Below are 19,332 nucleotides of genomic sequence, written 5' to 3'. Positions count from 1 at the left end.
TGTGTTCTGTAATTTTTTAATATTGAAATCCACAGGGTGGATGTGTATTTATTACACTTAATCGAGCTTAAAGCACTTGCTGAGTTGCACTGAACATGAGATAAAATTGTATCTCTTACAGTTGTGAGGCGTACATTGTAAATTTGTTTTGTTTTGTTTTAATTGTTGAATTAATGCAGAAGAATTGCTCTGGCATAAGCTTATCAAGAATAATTTAATATAAATTGATCAAATTTAGGCTATTTAGTCTTATTGGAGATGTTTTGTTTATGTATTTGTAATGCATCTGTTGTTTTGAAGAAGAGCTCTGTCAGCTGAGCACCTCAGTTGGTGTAAAGCTGAATGCTCAGCTGTAGTCAGTGTAAACTGATATATGGCAGTTCCAAGAAGAGTTTCACCTTGTCGTCTTTAACTTGACTGTTTATCTCAAACAGTGACCCGGATCTTGATTCTCTACAAACTGTAGAGCAGTCAAAGATTTTCAAGCTGATCTTTTCTGCTAATTTTTAAGGACTTAATGTACTGATACAGAACATCACCACGGAAATCCTTTGTTCTCTGACCCTTCAGTTTGAGGGTGAGCTTACATTTGGAGCTGTGTTCAGCAGCAACAGTACCTTGACCATTACTTTGTTTTTATTTTTAATTATTTCCTCTTGTTTTCCTCCATCCTGCTCTTGCTTTTTCCGCTCTTCTAGTAGAATAAAGATGGTTTTAGTTTTTATAAGGATTTATGGGTGCAGTATTCCTGTGTTCTGTTTGTCTTCCTTGAGCAGCCTGTGGAGTATTTTTGATGAACACAAAGTCATCTTTTGTTATCTTGTCCAACCCAAACTTAGTTTATCCTTTATTTTATTTTTCCTGGAAAGAAATATGTGGACAATCAGTGGCTGAGAATAATTATGAAATATCTAACTTCTTCTGTGTAAGACAAGACATTGCCATCTAAAAGGTGAAACTTGCTGGGTTGCTGAAGGTATTGAGGTCAAGGTGAGAGACCATATGTTAATTCAGAACTGTTTCCCTGTCAGGTCCATGATTCTATGCAAGACAGGAGTCCATCTATGGATGAGTTAGGGGGAAATGGAAAATTGTATCATGTGCTTTGCCAGCAGTATTTCTGTGCATGTGAGGCCAAACCAAATTTCTTCTGAGATCTATGAGCTGGGTTTTTCCATGCTGCAGACTGGATGTGGGCACTGTATGGTTGTTTTAGACCAAACCATTTCAACTTGCACTGAAATCCTTGCAGAAGAATGTGCTTATGTAACAACCCTTCTTTCATTTAAAGACTGCAGCATTCTTAGGAACTGGGGATCCAGCAGAGAAAAAAAGCATTTGTGGTAGAATTAGGTGTTGAAGCTTATGGAGTTTTGAATTTAAAAAAAAAAGAAAACCTGAAAAATGTTAAAAGAACAGACTGTGTCTGATTACCAGGCTATAAACCTTTGCATGCATTGCATGAACATGGGGGAAAATTTTCTAACAGGCTGGTGCTATTGTGTGAAAGTGGATTTGAGCCAAATTCCCAGATTTGAAACCCCATGAACTTCAGTAGGCCCAGGCCAATCCTTGGCTTAGGTTCATTTCAAAGCGTTGCAAGCGCAGAACACAAGTTTGAACATTCCCAGTAGCAACTGGAGACCCAAAAGGGGAAGGTTTGCATAATCCAGTCGCTGCACACACAAGGGACACATCAGTGCCAACGTGAACATTTGCCCCTTGATCATCATGAGAATGTTTTTAGAGCATCTTTGAAAAACACCCTGCAGGAAATGTTTCTGGCACATGTTCTCAGTACTTGAATCTGTTATCTCTTTCCTGGTAAGAGCTTTATGTGGCTTCTCTAATTCTCCCCAGATAATGAACTTGCCCATTGTCCTCAGCTCCGTGTGCCAGCCCTTTCCTGGCACAGCAGCTGACATCAGGTTCCTGGATCACACAGTGGTTTCCTGCTTGGAGAACAACTGGTTTATTACAAGTTGAAGCAATACTGCCTTCTGGATGGGGACTGCAGTGGGGAGATTTCAACAAATTATCAACCATACCCAGACCAGCCAAAGAGATTTATGTGCCCATTTTAATCAGCATTGTGCTCATTTATTTGCTTTCCCTTTCTCAGCAGAGCAAACTCTGGTTTCCTCTGAGTTGTGCAGCTGCTGTAAAGGGCAATAAGACAGCAGTGTCAGTCACAGCAGTGCTCCTGCACTTGCTGCATCCCAGGGTTGTGTCTGGAGCTGGAGAGGGGAAAAGTTTAACATGAAAATGAGCTACATGCAATTAACAGTTTATGGGGAAGCTCGTAAAGGATCCAGCTGGTGGTGGCACTGGGCTGTTAAATGGCTCTTCTGAAGAAACTGGAATGAGAAATTTTAAAAAAATACACACATGCACTGATCAGTTAACAGAAGTTGTCAGAGCATCCTGGAATATTTCTTATTAATAAGAATATAATTTCCAGGTTCAGCGTTACACATGCTTTGTGTTTGTCCCATGGAGAAACCTAAATGAGCATTTATCACTGAGGATTCTGGAACAGAGATAGGAATACTTTATGATTCTGTGACAGAGCTATTTCTGTGACATCAGGATATGCCAGCTGAGCTGGGCATGTGACTAAGGTGCAGTTTATGCCAGTTGGCTTGATTTAGTGTAATAATCTATAATTAATTATAATTCTGTATATTGATATTTAGCTGTGATTAATCTATAATTCTTTTTAAATATAATTTGATCATAAGATTCTATTAACAGATGTGACACAAACTGCTTGTTCTATTTCAGAATCTGTGGTATATTATTAGAGCTCTACAAGGTTGACATGTGCATGCTGGACTATTGAAACAAGCTGCAGAGAGAGCTTTGTCATAATATCAGTACAGCAAACATCTCTCTGACTCACGTACCCCCTGCAGTGATTTTGTAAGTTAGGGCAAAATTTAGAACTCTATTTGTTATCTGGTACATATTTTAAAGACATTGCCAACAAAAAGCTAAATTTAAAAACTCTGGCTTTTGTTGTTGGGGATTCCAGACAAAAGGAACATGTGTCAGCAATTTTAGACTTAGTGGCCACGTAATTGTAAAATATCCTTTCTCTTTTTTTTTTTTTTTTGTTATAGATGCTCTTGGATGACAAAACTAGATAAATTAATACTGGTGTCTCTTCAAGAATTTGCATTGCAATGAAAAAAGGAAGTGCACAGAAGACAACTTTTCTTCTGTTTGTGTGTATGACAAAGTTATTTTGTCCTAAGAGAATGTTGCTTTTATTGGTTTGATTTGACTGGCCAGTTGGCATGGACAGCTTTGGATCCTGCACATATATCCTGTTATTATGTGCTTTATTGTATCATGCCTTCATTTATGAATGAATTTTTCTGCTGCCTGATGGTATTTTATTTCTCTAAACTGGCTGATTAGTTGGTGGGATGGAGAAACTGACTGTGACTTTGGCTATAGAAAATGTGACAGACTGCCCAGTGCAGGGGAGGGAAGTGTGTTAAACTTCAAATCCATCCTGCATGGCAGGGTCAGCACAGCTGAGCTGGGAAACGTGGTGTGATTTCTTCCCAGCTCACACCTGAATCATAGACCAGGATTAATACATAGCCCAGTGCTTTAAAGCACCTTCAGGAGTTGTTCCCCAGGCTTGCTGACTTCTTAACCATCTGAGGTTACCTTGGAGTTAACACCAAGGGAGGTCTGACCTTCTGTTGGCAGGGGTGGCTTTCCTCCAGAAGGAGTTACCTGGCGTATACCTTAATACTGAGATACTGCTGCCTAGTTCCATATCTCAAAACTATTATGTAGTGATGGATGGAAGTAAATATTTAGAGCAAAGGTAATTCTGAACTTAGTGTTTGGCAGTAGGTTTATTTCAGAACTTCATTTTTGGACAGAGACTTTTAGGTCAGTCTGGTGAGGGAGACTTTGACTGTATTCTGCATGTTATCTTCAATTCAGTACAGACAGAATAGGTGCCTTATATTGTGTAAACCTGGCTACTTATACCACAGTGAAGAGTTAGGCTTGTGTAGTTTCATTTACTGAGAGATACTTACCTTAAACACGTGGGTTTGTTCATGGCCATGTGTTGTCAGCACTGGTGGCTGTCATCTAAGAGCCTGGCAGCTGTTCCCCTGCATTTCTCTGGACCACTGTCACTTTTGTGGCTGCATCCAGCCCTTGAGCATTGTGGATCTGGTCCAGTGAGTCATTTCTAGTCTGTGCTAGGTTTTGTAGTTATCTCTTAGCACTTGAGCTGTAGATGTGAAAATCCATTCTGGTTGTTCTTTGGAGATAAGCAGAAGGATTCTGTGTGATACTCAAATCCCTGATCTGAACCTGTCTGTAGTAATCAATCTTCTGTTTTAAATGAAATAATTAATCTGCTACCCCCTTCATACCTTTGCATGCATTTCCTCCCTCGTGTCCTCTCTTGGGTTGACTTGGTGGCTGTCATCCCTTTGCCAGGCTGTGCCTGTGATGTGTGATTCTGAGGGTTGTAGGGAGCAGGGTCTGGCCCTGGACCTTGCACAGGCTTGTGTTGCTGTGTGGTGAATCAGATCATCTCACTGATCTGTCTGAAAATAAACTTTACAAATGCTCTTGACATGTCAGTTTTTTAGTAACTTTAAAAGGGCTCCAGCACAAAGGCTGTTGTTACAAATCCTGGATCTCATCATTAAGGAGAGAAGTTTGGTCTTTTGTGCATCTCACCATCCTGACAGCTCTGACTGAGCTGGTGCTGTGGTGAGAGTGTTCTGCACAGGCACAGGGGAAGAACAGCAGCTGTCAGGGGACTGGTAAATGTTGCTTTATCCACAGTTCTGGTAAAGAGTGGAGCAAGCAGATCAAGTCAAAAGCTGTTCCTGCTGTCATTGCCTTGTTTGCCTCCAGGCATTTGACTCTGCCCTGGAAGTTGGTCTTGGGCCAGCTGAGGAAAGAGCCATCACTCCTGTGGCTCAGAGTCAGCTTTGCTGAAATCTTTAGTTAAACCAGCACATAACTGATTCTCCCCTGTGAGACCAGGATCAAGATTTTTTTTTTTGTATTTTTTCCCCTAACTTGGCTAGTGGCATTCAGCTCATGAATTTCTTGTTATCTTAGTTGCTAGTAAATGGAATTACATTTATGTACTGAACACCAGTTGCTCTCCCTGGCATTTCTAGGACGAATCCTGGACTTGAAGACGGGGACAGTAAAGAAAGAAGGCCAGCAGTCCTCCATGAGAATGTGCATGGGATCCAGGCGCTCCTTCATTTGCAGGATGAGGTATGCATTTACCCTGTGTTCCACCAGCGTTCCAGTCCTGGCTCAGCTTAGACTTCAGACATTTTGTGGCACTAATTTGGCCTTGATTACAAACTAAAGCTGTAATGACACACTGCCATGAAGCATTTCTAGAATACTTTATTTAGGAACTGGAGTGAAACTGAAACTAGTCTTCCATAAGGATAAAACAGCACCTCATTTCTGTTGTAGTTATTTTTATGAGTGTGGGGTGTAGGTTCCTTTTTACAGAGAACTTCATGACAGTTTCACCCCTGGAACTGCAGCCATTCTTTTCTAGTAAAGTTACTCAAATCGATACCTTGGGAATGAAGCTTTCGCAAGTGTTGTGAACACCCAGCTCTGTGTATTTTTTCAGCAAACCAAGAATATTAAAAGAATCTTAAAGATAAACAAGAATTCAGTTGCAAACCTGCCAGCTATGTAGGAATTAGCCTAAACCTGGTATGAATTAACCAGATGTCAGCTGGCTGATGCTAGATAAATGAGTAATTGTTAGAGGGTTTTTGGTTTGCAATTTTCCAACTTCTCCTGCATTGTCTGGGCTTCTTTAAAGAGATTTGTCTGCCCAGTGATTTTTTTGGGGAGGGCTTGTGAGCACTTCTCTTGTTTTAGTGCTAACAGGCTAAAATGCCTGTTGATATTGCAATAAATTTTTGTCTGTGGTTAGGAGGGGAAAGTACATAACTGTATCTGTAGGCTCTGTCCAGTATAAATGGTGATAACAGCACTGAAAAATTCATTACAGAATGAAACACAAAGCACAGTATTTGACACATTAAACTACAGATACCTGTACTTTGGTAATGTGGTGGGTTTTGTCCAGTCCTGTGAGGGTGCTGAATGTATGGCTCTTGGGTGCCTTTGTAAGGTGTTTATAGACTTTATACCTGCAAGATCAGGCTTCAGAGCTATAGAACCTTTCACTCTTTAACTGGGAGGGAAGAAATACAGCCCAGCAGAGCAGCACTGAGAACACTGCTTTTTCTTCCTCCCAAGATGCACATCATGTCAGGAGGACTTGTTTGTTCAAAGAAAACCAGGCCTAGTGTCCTGTTTGCAGTTGTTCCCCAGCTTTCAAAACAGTTCAGATTGCAGTCATTTCCTAGCACCCTGATGTTGTAAACTCCAGTGCACGAGAGTGACTTTACACATGCCCCTAACCCCACTGTTTTTGTATTTCTAAATCTTATTTTAGTTGTTCACTTCTCCTTGGCAGTGACTGATAAGAAAAAAAATTAAAAGAATAAAAAGAAGACCTTCTGGGAAGAATGGGCCTCAGATAATGTGAATTTTCCTTGTGGTTTCTTCTTTCATTGTTATTATTATTCCATTAAAAATGCACTGCTTTTACCCTTCAAACTATTTACTCAGCTTCAGATGGATTGTTGAAATTTCACAGTTAGGCATACTTATAAATATCACAAAATACACATGAACAAGTGTTAAACAAAGTTACTTGACAGTGTAAATAGTTTGATCTTTCAAACATTATCTTAATGTCTGCAGACATTGTAGCTGGTGTATGGCAGTGGAATTTTTCTGTCCAGGGAAGCTACAGGAACACTGAGATTGGTTTGTGTGGATATTTGGTGGCCTGACATATTTTTCTCTAGTTTTCACCCCTGCTTTTTGGCATTTTGAAGTGTGTTTACTCTTTAGCCACCCTTGGGTTATCAATTTCAAACAGTCTTTGTACTGGGGAAGTGTGGAAGGGAATCTTTTTCTAGTCTCTTTCATTTTTCTAAAATAAAAAAGATTTTTATAGCACATCTAAAAATCTCAGTCTGTGGAAGCAGCATGTTTTACATAAACATGAATATGCAAAATTTTGCCAGGAATAAGTATCCATTATTGTCTGCTTATATATGGTAGTAAGGATCTCAAAATACATTTTCATCATGTGTATTCATATTCATTTTTGAGCCCTTTAAAATATTCATTTACTTTTAGGTGTGGAAATGCTCCTCTGGATCATTTACCTCTGAACAGAATAACTACCATGAGAAAAAGATACAGGTACTATTACTTAATTTACCACAAAGCAGCTGTAGTTGCCCTAAGCCCTCTCATTTGCCACTGGGTTAATGCGCACTCCAGGAGTGTTACCTGCACACACTGGATCCTTTTGCAAACAAAATCTCTTGCATGTGTCACTCAGATTCTTTGTCTTGCTCCAGCTCTGAATCAATCTTCAATCTCTGTCTCAGAGAAATATTTCAGAAAACAGGTACAGCTTGAATAGCAGCATAACAGAGCTGGCAGTACAGAACCCTGGTTGATTCTCTGGTGTTTCCAGCATAACTTACAAATACTGGTAAACCATCAGTAGCCAGGGTTTGAAAGCATAAAGCTGTTCTGCATGTCAATGTGATGTTTTTGTGTTCCTTGTTCATTCAGGAATGGTCTGGGCCCTGTGAAGGAAGGTGAAGCACAATATGCTGTTGTCCACTGCACTGGCTATATCAAGGCTTGGCCACCAGCAGGTTTGTATCCCTTGTGGAAGACAGTGTGCACCAAACTGTCCTTAGGACAGCTGAAAACCTGGCTCAGGTTTCCTTGCTGCTAGAAAAACAGGGAGAGTTTTAGTGGGGTGGCTGATTAAAGCTCACCTTAAGAAGCTTTTGGTAAGAAGAAATCAGCTGTTGTACTCACTCAGGGCATCCCTGTTTTCCCTGTGACACCCTTCTCAATTTCATTGCCACAGAGGACCTGTAGGAATTGCCAGTAATGCAGGATTCCACAAACTGGGGCCAACAGTTTTCTACTAATGTTGATAAACCAATATAAAAATGGTCTCATTTTGAGAAGGTGGGCACAAAGGATTGTGTACCTCTAGAAAACACCAGTTAATGCTTTTATACTTAAGTACTGAATTGCAAGCACCTATGTATGAAAATGTGTAATTTCACTTCAGACACATGGAAGTTCTCAGTAGTGGTGTTACTTAAGAATGTTCAGTATTTGTGATCAATTCTGTTTTGAGGCTGTTTTTCTGGGAATCAGGGCTTGGCATACTGCTTTGATCTACGGACAAAAACACTTACCTGCTGGAGCTCAATATTACATATGGGAATATTTACCTTTGAAAAATTCCAAGAGGAGACAGTGGAGCTCATCCAGACCTCATGATGAGTGGGGTTACCTGACCTTGGCATTTGCAGGAGTTGAAGAGGTTGTTTGTGATGTGACAGCGCCTGCTGGCACGGATCAAAGAATCGTCCTGCCCTTTTGTGGTTGTGCACCGCGGCCATAAATCACATTGATCCAGGGATTATGAGTCCTAAGAGGTGGTTTGTACCAAATGTGTGCAGTGGTGTGCAGACAGCAGCATGCAGATGTGAACTTCTTGTTGGTTTTGTGCTGAAATGCGGTTTTGGAAGCAGAGGAAAACTGCCTCTCTTATTGCTAATAGGATTTAATTGGAGTTAAGATGTTCCAATTTTGCTTCTATCTCAAAAGTATGAGACCATAGTGTCTGTAGAGTGCTCTGAAAATTGATGTTTTTTCTGTTTTGTTTTCTTCTACAAAAAGATTTACTTTTCTATTGGAAATTCTAAATGCAATTGAATTCAACCTTGATCTTTGGGGTGTCTGCTCAAGAAGGTGTAGGTCAAAATAAGATTTTGTTTAATCTGGAGGAGAATCTTGTTTCATGTTATGGGGTGTTTAAAGACATCTGACTGTTCAGGGGTGTATGTTGCTGATACAGAACTACAGATGTATGAATTGATGTCAGCACGAGGTCCTGATGTTGGCAGTGTGTGCCCTTCAGCCAGTTCTGCAGGACAGCAGCTTGGGATTAAAAGGTTCTTCTGGGTCTATGAGTGCCCAGTGGCCAGGTATCAAATCCCAGTTGGCATTAGTGAGGTCTTTTCCCCATCTCAACTCTTCCAAGACCTTGCTGCTTATTACTTCATGAGAAGTTTTTATTTCACTGAAGGTCAACTCATATGGGAGTTTTCATGCCTAGTGCCTTTGTGTCTCTCCAGTGTTCTGCTGTGTTTCCAGAAGAGGTTATATCCTATCAGCCTGGGCTTTGCAAAGACAATCCAGGCCACTTCTACTTTCCATTCTCAGAATGCATTCTCTTTACCCTTGTGACTTTTCTCTGCAGTTGTTCATATTTTCACTTCTCTAAACGTAGGTCACTGACACTACACGTTTTTATTTCAGATGAGATTGTAGTGATAGATAACACAAACAATATTTCCTGTCTTGCCTGGCAGTGTAGGATACAGCATCCTTCTCTTTTGTGTGGTGCATCCTGCAGGCCTCCTAAGACATCTGATATAAATTTATGTGTCTTCCAGGTTGCCTTTTTCTCACTTGTCAGCTGCAAATCTTGCTTTGAATTGTGTGATGTTTCAATTAGTAAGATCAAGTTCCATCCTATTTCTGTTGCTTTAGCTTATGACTGTTACTGTTCCCCAAGTGCATGCTTATGCATTTAGTAATGTTGGATTTCATCCCATTTCTATTACTCCACTCCTCAAAATCACATGGTGCTCCTTATGATATCCCACTGCTCCTCCACAATGTTAATTCCTCCAAACTATAGCACAGTCCTAAGGGATGTTTTAGATTTTGACAGCCTTATGTGGAATTTCATTGGACTTCTATGTTACCATCCAAATTGTTACTTCTATTAGTCATGTCTGGGTGCCTTTTCCAGGGCACACAGAATTGAATCAGGGCCTTTTTCATGAGTGTTTATTTGCCTTCCCAGTCTTCTCCACTTTGTGTTGATGATTGTCATGTATCCATTGACTTTCAGAGTTGATGGGAATATCCATGGGCTGAATTGTTCCCCTATATGTTTGAGTAAATAAGGGACAGCATCACGGCATTTGTTCTCATTTCCAGTGGTAATCCAACCATAATCTGCAAAGCAAATGAGATAACTACAGCAGTAATGGAATTTGCCAAGGCTTCTCTACCCTGTAATAAAATTACTTTGTTGAAATTAGCAATCCCTGCATGGTCTCTGGATTCTTGGGAATAAATGGGCTTGTGCTAAATCACAGCTGTTTAAAAATTCAGTGATCAAAAAGATGATTTTCATTTATTTTTCAGTTGCTAAGTGGACACTGGTATAAACTCCATGTCCTTTTCTTTCAAAGCATGTGCATTATATTGCTAATATACAATGTGAAGTGTACTTTCACAAGCAAAAGAACCAATATTATCAAATGCCTTTAATCTGTGCTTAGTCTCATTTGTTTAGCACTTGGTATTTTCTCTTTCTGGCTTGAGTTGAATTGTCTGTGGCCAGTGTTCAGTTTTTTTAGTCCCACACTGAACAAATCAGTGTTGATACAGAAGCATCAAGAGAAGAACTGCTTTGTGATCATTATTGGTGTGATAGACTATTTGACAGTGCTTCTGCAGGGAGGTGTCTGTGCAAATCTGAAGTAACCTGAGTACTTCAAACAAGTGAAAATGAATAAGCTACAGACAGCTGGTGGTGTATGTTAAGGACTAGATTTGTTGTGCTCAGGTCTGTGTTCAGCATGGAGACATTGGGACATCCAGCCTGCCTTTGTGGTTTTTGTCACTTGTGTGGAGCAGCAAGGCTCATGTATTGGCAGACTGTCATCAGCCCCTTCTTCACTGAGAAAGGGAAGACAAAACAGAGGAAGCATCCTGCCTCAGCATCCCTTCGGGCTGTGTGTTAATGGTCTGTTTGTTTTTCTCCATTGCACCTAAAAAGACAGGTAAAATTAAGATCAAGTGTAAAACCAGGCATGTGATGCCTACACACTTCTGTCCCCATGGTTATATGCTGGCCTCAAGTAATCAGGTGTAAACTTGGTGTGGAAGTCAAAGGAAAAAGATACTTCAGATGATGTTCCAGCCAGTCATTGTGTATGTTTGGCTAAATAATGAGAGTGTGGTGTTGGGTTATTTTGATTGAGGTAAAAGGACCCCTTGTTTGAAGCTGCCTGAGCAGCAATCCCAGCCTTGTCCCTCTGTTCCCAGTGAAGCAGCTCAGATGGAACTTGTGATCCTCAGCCTAGACAGTGCTTCACGTTCACAGCCAGTCATAAAACTGAGAAGTGCTGACCTTCTCCTGTTTTTTTTTTCCTGTTTTCAACTTAAGCAAGATTTGACTTTCTTCTATTTTTTTTCCCCATCTGAATACCTCATTCCTGGAAGGAAATGAGTCTTCTGTGGTCCATATGATATTTTCCTAATAGGTTTGTTTTGCTTTCTTTTTGTGGCATAAGATTTGGTGGAGAGAGAAGATAAAGTCTGTCAGGATGTTGGTAGTTTTCTGTAAATCAAAGCCAGGATCTGTACAAAAGCACAGAGTGAAGCAAAGAGCTAGATACATGTTTTGAAACTTCGAATAAAGAGTCAGAATAATGTTAAATTCAGATAATGTTGAAATCTCTTTTTTCTCTTTAGTTAAAAAAGAAACATTTTAGTCTTCCAAGTCAGACTTACGGTAACATCTTAACCACAGCATGCCAAAGCTGTTAGGTTATTTTAAAGTTTTGGCCAGAATCTGGACATTTGTGCAAAGTACTCCCTCTTCCAATACAAAACAAAATAGTTGCTTGAATATCCTTTGCAGTGCTGTCATTTTTAAGGCTTTGTTTATTTTTTTGAAGAGTGGTTAATTTAGTTTTTATTGGGACTTTTCATGAGATTTTTATCCTTAGTATGCCATCCACAGCCTTTTTTGTGAAAGCCTTTTTCCATTGTTTTCTATGAGAGATAAAGTCACACAGTGTAGTTACTTCCCAGGCAACTAAGAAGCAGTTCATCTAATGAAGACAGGCATTATCAGGGGATTGCTAGTGACCACTGGACACTTAAATTCCATCTTTTTAAAGAGTTGTAAATAATTTATTTTTTAGTGTAGTGAAATAAAACCATAAATCCACCAACACTGTTCTGTGTCTCACAGAAAATGTGGGGCAGAAGGGTAGAGAAAGAAAGCAGAAAAGGAAACTTTTCTGTTGTTGGAGCCGCCTGGAAGCTCATTGGGAAAACTAAAAATTTCCTTATGTCCACACCAACACATGCTGTTGCCCTGTGGGAAACTCTTTGCTGGTATAGAGGACACTTGGAAATTAAATATAACCTCTGATGGCACAGCATCCTCTTTGTGATGCTCACTTGCAGCTTAGCTGCCAGTTGTTGATGTGAACTCAGGCAAGCACAGCACAGTATTTATTATTTGAGAGGGGTGTATATTTGGTGTTGAGAAATAAACCCTCTCCCAGGGTTACACATAAAGAATGTGAATAACTGAAGGATGTTTATTTTGTTGATATCCCCTAAAGGTCATTTTTGTGGCTGCTTTCCTTCAAGCTCTTACAACTTTTTTTGGAGATAAGGATGGTACTTGGTGATGTTAAGGAGCAATACTGCATTGTGTTAGGAGCTGGACAAAGTGGTAGAAAGTGCAGTGCACATCTTCATTTACCTGTCCATACTGGAGTGTGTTGAATAGGAAGTGTGATAAAGCAAAAGTAAATCTCATCTACAAATGCACCCCTCCCATATAAAGACACCCAGAGTTTAATCTTTGGAAATACCAGCTGAAGAATAAAGAAAATAATTTCTCACTGTGGAATGCTGCCAGTAATAGCACCTACATTGCAGAGAAGCAGAAAAAATTTTGTCATATTTTTTCTCCAGGCACTTTGGGAAGGGGTTAACAATCCACTGGGTCATGTATTGATTAATTCCAGGCAGACTGGTTTTTATTCGTAGAGTGTGGCATAATCCAACTAAGATATTTTCCATTTTGCTATACAGACCAAATGTAATCCATCTTGGGCAAAAGGGGAAAAAAATTACAAAAATTAGAACAACAGCCTCCCTTTGTCAACAGAGTGACATCAGAAATAATGTTGCTTAACTAGGTTTAATTTTGGAGGCTGTTTATGTTACTTTGATTTTATTTGAGCAGTAGCAAGCATGGACCAAGTTCCTAAAAAGAAATCACTGTTGAAAGCTACAGAGAAAAAAAGATTATGCAAAGTGGAAGCTGTCCAGCTGTATCTTTGCTGTCCTTTGCAATACCCTGTGCCACTAAGGAAATTATTGGAGAAAGCTTTTGAGGTCAAGGGAATATACTTTAAACGTGTCCTTCTCAAATGGAAAACTCCATTTGAAAGGGATCTTTTGGTTAAGGTTGTCTAACTGGAATGCTTAGAGTTATGTCCTTAAAACAACACTTGTTGGATGAGATAATAATGCTCTTCCCTTGTAATGCTCCCCTTGATAAAATTGTAGTTATCAGTTATCAGGGGGCTGCAAGTAACGTTGTGCACCCCAGATTACTGAAACTTGTTTTGCAGTAATTTCACATAGTATACAAAAACATGGCGGGGGTTTCCTTCATACTTGGTGTATTTTATTTTATTGTATAGTTCAGTGTATAGTCAGAAGACCAAAAAATACCTGTAAAATGCTGCTTGGAAGCTGATTATTGGGTAAGATTCAACTGTTGTGATACAAAATAACATCCTTAGAGATTACTCCATTCACCAGCATTTTTAGTCATTTTCAGAGATGTCATTTACGGAAGTGGTGTGTTGTCATCCTCTGGACTGTCCGAAGATTGGCTTACACTGGGGATTATAAATGTGAAAAATAAAGTGGCTGTTGTTTCAGAAATGGTAGCTGCTTTGTAATTAATTTTGTTAATGCTTTTAAGTGCCTCTTAAATGATTCACTGCCTGTATGACTGAATTCCTTGAAAATCCTTGTGAAAGAGTTTACAGATCACTTAAAATAGGTCAGTGGTGTCACTCCTGGAAGAAGTTTTTCCAAGTGTTTTATACGAACTTGGTATCTCAGTACTGGAGTTGGGAAATAGCCTTAGCTCAAGGCTTAGCCAACAAGCAAGTAAACAGTGCTAATCTGAATGTTCCTATTTGTGAAACACTGAGATGGAAAATAGTACACATGTATGTTTTGAAGCTGTTCCTGTGTTTATAGTAGTCACTCCTGTTACACAGCTGGAACGAGCAGTGTTAGCAAAGCATCCGCATTTTTTTCAGTCTTTCAACGTAACAACGCAAGTTTAGTCCATTATAGAAAAAAAGTAAAACCAGCTGTTCAATATGAGCACAGAATCAGTGATTAATTTAGGCTGGGCCTTGTTTTTAAGGCTCATTATAAAATATTTTTCACAAAGAAAACTGAACATAGTGTGCATTCACTGACTGTGTTAAGTGACCCCATGGTTCCATAACGTGCTGGTGGAGCAGCACTCATTTAAATGTTATTTTCCATCTTGGTGTATAATGAAATTTTACTATCTGCTTTGTCTTCAGCAGCTAAAATTGCTGCTGTGAGTACTGTGTATACATGTGAGGTATATAGGATTGAGCACAACTGAGAAGCATCATCTAATCTGAACCCAGAAATAATGACTGAATCTTAGAGAAGAAAATGAGGTTATTTTGTAAGATTTAGAGCATGTAGAAAAGTACAGAGCCAGGACAGCAGCATCTCTGTTTATCCCAATTTCCTAATTATAACAGTATTTATTATTGTTTACTCCAGGAATGACTATACCAGAAGAAGATGCTGATGTGGGACAAGGTAGTAAATACTGCCTCGTGGCAATAGGAAGGCTTCAGGTAATGCCAGTCTTTCCATATACAAACTATTTCTGAGAGCATGATCCTTGTTCTGGTGTGGTTCTAAAATAATTGCACGCTGTTTTGCTACTAGACTGTAAGTTTTAACATGCCTCCAGGGTGTGTATGGCTGGGGTGTTTGAGGTAGTGAGAAACGTGGCAGTGCAGGTGCTGCAGGTGGTGGGTTAATGTGACCCCCAGAGCCAGGACATGCTCCCTGCCATTTTTCCAGTCATTCACTCTCTGACTAATCAACTGCTTGAAAAACTGTGGTTGCAGGAGTTATTCTGAAAATGGTAAAGATAAAGCAGTCAAGAGGCACTTCAGAAATCATAGCTTTATTCTCAGCATGTATTGTGTTATGCATTCAGATGAGATGTGAGCTGAAGGAACTGGGAGAAAAACATTTTCCTTCCTTTTTTTGTGTAGAGGGTTGCAATTGCTGTAGTGCATTTCTTCCTTTGTGCATTGCTGAGCAGAGTTCAGAGCTCTGAGCTAAAGCAGCTGTGGTGAATCTCCTTCCCCACAGCAGGGAGGACAGTTTTTATCTTCCTGGTCTGGGAATTCTGCCATGGGTGAACATGCTTGAGCCTCTTGCATGATCCCCTGCACTTGCTGCCATCTGCTAGGAGGGGATCACTCCTCCTGACAAGGTGGAATGACCCTTGCACAGGGACCAGACCCATTTTACCCGAGGTGAGCAGGTGTTAGCCATACCCATGTTACCCTGCAGGTGTTAGCACGTCTGCAGAGTGGCTCTGCATGGCCACGGCAGAGCTACACAAGTACTGCAGGATGAGTTGCAGGTTAATCATGCTTTCATAATCAAGAGTAATCTATTCCACTAAGGGAAAGAAGGAAGTTATGGGGGTTCATGTGTTACAGCTTCCAAAAAAATATGATTTCCAAGTAATGCCAAAATGTCTGTTACGTTAGAGGAGCCATTGTGGTATGTGAGGGCGGGCAGGAGGAAGCTCTGTGGTGGGTTAAATCAGAAAGGAGTCAGGGTGCACAAATTAAAAACTCTTGTTCTCTAACAGCAATTTGAAACCTTGCAGATGGTTAACTGGCTAATCAGCTCTGAATTAGCAAAAAAAAAAAAAAAAAGATTTTGCTCATTTTGCATTGTTAGCAGAGATAGCTCTGGAAGTTGTAAAAAAATCAGTGGTCTCCTTTGTATCTCCAGTGGGAAAGAATGGATATGAATTGGCCTGATAGCACAGATTTCAGGCAGAGAGTTCCTCTCTGTTGAGATTTGAGAAATATTTGAGAAATATTTAAAGAACAGTGTTTTTCATCACAAGCAGCCACTTACTAGTCTGATATCCCCTACCTCAGCCTCTGGAGGACTTGTTTCAGGTCCTGTAGGTGTTTCAAGTGAGGTTCATGTTACCTGAAACAGGAGTATTTAGTCTGAGCAGTTCTGTTGGTTAGATAATGGGTTGGTTTCATATCCTAGGACGGGTGGACTGCATTGTCCTCTGCAAGTCATTCATTCATGGTTGACAGAGATAGGAACCACAATGCCTGATGTGCTGCAAAGTGAGATGAATCCAGCTGGACATTCATCCTCAGTAAATCCTCCCTTCCTGGGAACTTCTGGTGTGTTTGTTTCTCTGCTGTGCTGTTAATCCTCAGTGATGCCATGGGGTGAGATATTTACCCTACAAACTGGCCTGAAGGCTCTTCTGCCATTTATCTGTGCTGTTGTTTCATTTTACTTCCTTCAGCTGCTAGCAGCCTGCCGGCAGATTCTGTCCTTTAGCTGTGGGTCAGCCGTGGCTTTGGGTGACTGGTGTGACTCTCTTGGCCCTAGGTGACCAGCTCTCCTGTGTGCATGGACATGAACGGCATGTCGGTGCCCACGGAGTTCCTGTCCCGCCACAACTCGGATGGAGTCATCACCTTTGTGGACCCAAGGTGCATCAGCGTCATTGGCTACCAGCCCCAGGTCTGTGGCCACTGGGAGTGTGGAGAATGGGTGCAGCTAGTGCAGAAAATGCCATTGCAGACATGAGGAACTTGTAGCTGATAATTCATACATCAGGCAGTGAATGCTGTTTGTTTTTCTTTGCTGTCCACGCCTCTGTGTGGGGTGTCTGTTTAGATCTGATTAAAATTCGAACAGCAGAGTGCTCTGAACCTTGCACAGCTTTCCAATGAAGACATTTCTGTGATAGGAAGTTAACAGTGCTTGGAGAGAGTTTTAGTCCTGTAGACCTTTGATTCTGCCAATCTCTTGAACAGTAAGCAAATATAATTTATTGCATCTATTTTCTTTTAGGCTTACATCTGCTCCTCTGAACAGCAGGCTAGTCCAGAACTGAGTAGAATAGCAAATGAACCACGGCTCTCCCTCAGATAACTCCCAGCACTTGCAATTTAGATGCAAAAGTAGTTCCTTGTTCATTTCCTTATTAATATTTTTTAAATTTTAAGTTTATAATAATAAACTTTATAATAAGTGTTTTTACAAAGATTAGTGCCGTAAAATGAGCTGTAGTAGCAGATGTCAGTCTTCTCAAGACACCATTTCACAGGTATTAGAAAAATTAGAAAATAGCTTCAACTTTTTTGTAAAAACTTGGGGCATGATGCCTACAAACCTTGTTTGTGTGGTTCTTCCCTCATTATCTGAGTAGTGTCGTTAAATGTGGTAGATCTTGTGTTTGCAAAAATGACTTGCAGGTCTACATGTGGATTTGTGTTGTAGTTTGGGTTTTTTACATAGCTTTATGTTTTATTGTAGGATCTTCTGGGGAAAGATATTTTAGAGTTCTGCCATCCTGAAGACCAAAGCCATTTGCGAGAGAGTTTCCAACAGGTGCTGTGTCCTGCTCCTTTTGTTCCACACTTTATTGTTTTGTTATTATTTTGTCACAGAAGTAGTTTTTATTTTATTTTGTTATTATGCAGGAGAAGAAGTGGCAAGATACAAAACAATTTTTTGGTCAGTTATTGATTGGTTAAGCGGCATAATAAATGGTAACATGGGTTGACAGTATTTTCAGAAATAAATCTTTTAGTTATATATTTGGTTTTTTGCTGCACAGAGTGAACTGCTTTGGAGATGCCTGTGTTGATCCCCCTATGTTAAGTGGTAACCAAAATTATTTACCTTCCAAGATGGGCTGTTGATTTGAAAGTAGTTACATCCCTCTGTGATGCTCGATTGTTTGTAACTGAGTTCTCTGCTAGCACAGATGATTTGCTTTTTCATGTATTTTAATGGAGTTACATCACTTTACATCAACATGTAATTTGGCCCTTTTTCTCTGTTAGAAATTGAAATGTACAGGGAAGTAACAAAAGAAATGCAACATACAGGAAGAGTTACTGGTTTGGATTAATTTTTACCATGGGCCATGTTTACATCAGCTGAATCAGTGACATTTATTCCATTGCAGAGCTTGCTGTTTCATGCATTAGCAGGGTTTTCCCTGAGCTGTCTCCTTATTGCTGGGCTTTTCAGTACCTTTCCTGCTGCACCAGAACACCCAGAACGGGATGTTTAACCTATTGCTGAGGCTCAGTTGATCTAAGTGGTTCCAGATTTTCTAGCAACAGCCAATAGCTCAACCGAGTTGTGTTGATCCATCTTGCATTGGATGCTGAGATGTATTTTCAGCTGTGAAATGTGGATATGAAGTGACTTCTAAGTAATTTGTATAGCCAACTGTTTGTTCAGGCATGGCATGCACAGACAGAGCCTCTGGGGGAAAAACAACTAAATGCTGTGTCCCTAGAACAGACTGTGAAACGGAGGTTATGGTCTCTGCAGAAGTGTTGGAGATGGTGTAAGATACTCTCCTCTTGAGCTGTTTCTCACCATCCCCCCCTTCAACAGGGAATATCAGCCCATGGCCAAGTGTGCCTCCAGTTCCCTTGCACAGACTGAGTGCAAGCAGCAGCCGTTTTAAATTCAAGATGTTGGTTCACAGGCTGTGAGAGTTCAATGCTTTAAACAGGTCACTGCACCCAGAACATCTCTTCTGCCCCAGCTTGGCTGGGGGTGTGATGCTGGATCCTCCTGGCAGGGTCTGTCACCAGGAGTCAGCTCTTCTCTCCCTCCTGCCCCCTCCCCTCCTTCCTGCTGCCTTGGTGCTGGCATGGACTTGCTGGGAGGGTTGAGGCCCTAATTCCTTCTGCTTGGAACTTCCAGCTTGGGGCTGGTTCAGCTCCCTGAACTGCTGCCTGGCGGCACCAGTGGCGCCGGAGCAGTGAGAACACATATGCTGTTTGTCAGTGGTGCCCAAATGATTGATTCCACTCATCTGTCCAAGGGACAGTGACAGAGAGCTGCCGGATAATGGCCTGTCAAACATCCTCTGCAGGGAATCCATCCAGTGATTGCCTGGGTTTCAGCAGGGCTGGCTAACATTGCAGTTAATGGTTTGGTCCTCCCCACGTTCCCTGGGAGGGAGATCAG

General features: G+C 40.6%; 1 protein-coding gene across 5 annotated transcripts in view; it reads left to right on the top strand.

The window, feature by feature from the left end:
• ARNT2 (aryl hydrocarbon receptor nuclear translocator 2) overlaps positions 1-19,332 on the top strand; it is a 96,993-nt gene that overhangs the window by 50,310 nt on the left and 27,351 nt on the right. For all 5 annotated transcript variants that reach the window (XM_039723331.1, XM_039723330.1, XM_039723334.1 and 2 more), the window contains 6 exons: positions 5,175-5,277; positions 7,249-7,314; positions 7,696-7,781; positions 14,827-14,903; positions 16,720-16,854; positions 17,653-17,727. In XM_039723331.1, the coding sequence (XP_039579265.1) occupies positions 5,175-5,277; positions 7,249-7,314; positions 7,696-7,781; positions 14,827-14,903; positions 16,720-16,854; positions 17,653-17,727 (542 nt within the window). The remainder of the gene's footprint in view (positions 1-5,174; positions 5,278-7,248; positions 7,315-7,695; positions 7,782-14,826; positions 14,904-16,719; positions 16,855-17,652; positions 17,728-19,332) is intronic.

The sequence above is a fragment of the Passer montanus genome, unplaced genomic scaffold (genome assembly GCF_014805655.1).
Source record: "Passer montanus isolate IOZ18808 unplaced genomic scaffold, ASM1480565v1 scaffold5, whole genome shotgun sequence".
NCBI lineage: Eukaryota > Metazoa > Chordata > Aves > Passeriformes > Passeridae > Passer > Passer montanus.
This window is presented reverse-complemented; position numbering and strand designations above follow the sequence as displayed.